This window comes from Polyodon spathula, chromosome 3, assembly GCF_017654505.1.
Source record: "Polyodon spathula isolate WHYD16114869_AA chromosome 3, ASM1765450v1, whole genome shotgun sequence".
NCBI lineage: Eukaryota > Metazoa > Chordata > Actinopteri > Acipenseriformes > Polyodontidae > Polyodon > Polyodon spathula.
Window position 1 is genome coordinate 42,554,199 of NC_054536.1, and position 2,873 is coordinate 42,557,071.

The 2,873-nt window shown below is 43.0% G+C and overlaps 1 protein-coding gene across 1 annotated transcript; it reads right to left on the reverse strand.

Moving 5' to 3' along the window:
* Positions 1–292: 292 nt before the first annotated feature.
* On the reverse strand, positions 293–2,171 carry LOC121313108 (forkhead box C1-A-like). Its single transcript, XM_041245281.1, has one exon. The coding sequence runs from the start codon at positions 1,914–1,916 to the stop codon at positions 501–503; it is 1,416 nt and encodes a 471-aa protein (XP_041101215.1). The 5' UTR covers positions 1,917–2,171; the 3' UTR covers positions 293–500.
* Positions 2,172–2,873: the final 702 nt, after the last annotated feature.

Below are 2,873 nucleotides of genomic sequence, written 5' to 3' on the forward strand. Positions count from 1 at the left end.
TTAATAAACAAACAATGCAATGCCTTCAGAGTACTCTCAGCAAAATATGAAGAAAATCGAAAAGATAAGGCGTTATACAGGTTCCGTCTTTTATAATGGAACAGTTTCTTTTTTTTTTGTTTGTTTTGTTTTTGTTTTTTAACGGTTAAGGCAGTTCAATTTAGACGTTTTTGTTTTTTGGTCCACAACATCCGATTACAAAATTAAAAATAAATTACTATATGTTACTTACATTAAAAAAAAAAAAAAAAAAAAAAAAAAAAAAAAAAAAAGTACGTGAAAGGTTGACATTAGGGTTAGGTTTTTTTTTTTTTTTTTTTTTTTTTAAACACATCTATAAACACAGTTCTCAAAAGCAAGAAGAAACTTACGTGTTATTTGGAGTAACACTGTCCTTTACAAACCAAGACATGTTTTTCTGTCTCTGAATATATTTTGTCTTTTTATACGCCGGTATGTTAAGAATCTTTAGGAAACAAAGAAATAAGGAAGTGTTTTGGTCAGAATTTGCTGCAGTCATACACAAAAGCTCCTGAAGTGCGGTAGAGTGACTGACTGGAAGGGAAGGACATCTGACAGCTGCTATTTCCACTCACTGGCGAATTATTTAAGCCAATTCTTTGAGATTCAAACATCTCTCGCACTGAATGGAAGTTCTGTTGTTGTCCGGGGTATGTGGCGCTAGCCAAGTGACTCAGATCTCCTGCCTGGTTAAGGTACCATGAAGCCAGGCGCCCTTGGTGAGGGTGGTGCCCATCTTGTCCCGAGCTTAGACTGCCCTGGTTCAAGGAAGAAGTGGTGGTGGTAATAGAATAATCTGACAGTGTTTCGTCCATAGTGGTAGTGGGGGCAAGGTGGCCCGATCGGTCTCCAGCATATAAACTCATCGCTTGCATGTTGCAATGATAGGTCGTTCCACCGGCATTACCATTAGTGGAGTTGGCATTTTGGCTGCAGGGCGAACTGTAGATAGAACTTTGGCTTGGAGAGTAGCTTAGCGATAAACAAGGGGTAATACCTGTCCTGGAGGCGATCAGAGAGGGATTGAGTTCTGTGGCGCCCTGGGGGGACCCTCTGAGGGTTATGATGTTGTCCACGCTGAATCCCTGGACAGGGGCCTGGCTATGGTGATGATCAGAGGTATCCAGGTTAATTGATCTGTTGGATGGGTTGCTACGTGGGCTCCCGGTGGACATGCTGCTGCTGCTGTCAGGGCTCTCTGTCTTTGGTACTGTGCTGAGGGTAGGGGAGGCCGCCTGTGGAGGTGTTGAAGTCCCATTCTCGGTCTTAATGTCCTGGATCCTCACCGGCTGGGAGCCCTGCACGGACTGCTCTTGATCGCGAGCCTGTCGGGATAGTGGGTCCTTCATCTGCCTGTCCTCCTTGTCCTTTAACGCGTCTTTTCTCTTGAACCGCCTCCTTCGTCTTAAGAAGCTGCCGTTTTCAAACATGTTGTAAGAGTCAGGGTCCAGGGTCCAGTAGCTGCCCTTGCCAGGCTTCTTGTCGTCGCGGGGCACTTTGACAAAACACTCATTAAGAGACAAGTTATGCCTAATACTATTCTGCCAACCCTGCTTATTATCTCTGTAGAAAGGAAATCTCTCCATAATGAACTGATAGATCCCGTTCAGGGTGATCTTCTTGTCTGAAGAGTTTTGGATTGCCATGGTGATGAGAGCGATGTAGCTGTAAGGAGGCTTAACCAAGTCCTTGGGCTGAGGCTGCGGGGTGTAAGGTCCATAGGCTCGGGCCATGTTAGCTGGATACTGGTCGTGGGCCGGGTGGGAGTACATGCTCATTGGGGCCGGCATCCCAGTGTATCCACCACTCGCAGCTCTGTAATAGCTCTGATCGCTGCTAATATAGGGCACTACGCCCAAAGAGTTAGGACTCGATACAGAATAGCGCGCCTGCATTTCTTCTATGTTGCACACTGCTCCCGATCAACAAACTTCCCAAAGTTCGTAGCAGTATTTCACCTTCTGTGTTTTGGGTTGTATTTAAATTAGACTCCGGTTTTGTTAGCGAACAAATATAGCTTAGTTTTTTAGTTTATTTGTTTGTTTCTATCAGTCTGATTTCGGTTTCTGCCTCTTCTGCTTGCTTAAGCGTACATTGAAAACTTCTGAACTTTGAGCATCCGTCACCAGATAGGAGTTCTTTTACGCAGTTACATTTGTTTCTGGTTTTGCTGGAAAGGGTACCTCCTCCCCTCGCCTCTGGCGTCCAATTGAAGGCTGAGTCTGTCAGTGACTGCTTCTCCTGACCACACACACGAGAGGAGACGTTAGGATCTCCCAACCCACTAAGCTCACACTAATGTCAGAAAATAATCCCCAAGTACAAGCGCCTCTTTAAAAGGCAATCACCATTTCAGTATAAATATAATAAGTCTAATAACTCTAAGGAGATCTGGCAACACGCACACACATACACACACACACACACAAACACACACACACACACACACACACACACAACACACATACACAATAGGCTTTAAAACATTTCAATCGTTTCAAGTCTAATAACTCTAAGGAGATCTGGCAACACGCACACACACACACACACACACAAACACACACACACACACACACACACAAACACACATACACAATAGGCTTTAAAACATTTCAATCGTTTCAACATAGGTTTTCATGTTGTTATTTTATGATGTGAGTGGTTAACATGTATTTGACCCTGTATAATATGACATGTAATGCGACATCATTATAATAATAGTAATATAATATAACCCTTTAGCCTAATTTGTTTATATTTTAGTGATATGTACCTTTTAGTATTATAGGACAAATAGTTAGACATTATTGTAAACGTAAAGGCTTGATTATCCTTAACCGGTGGTGTAAATG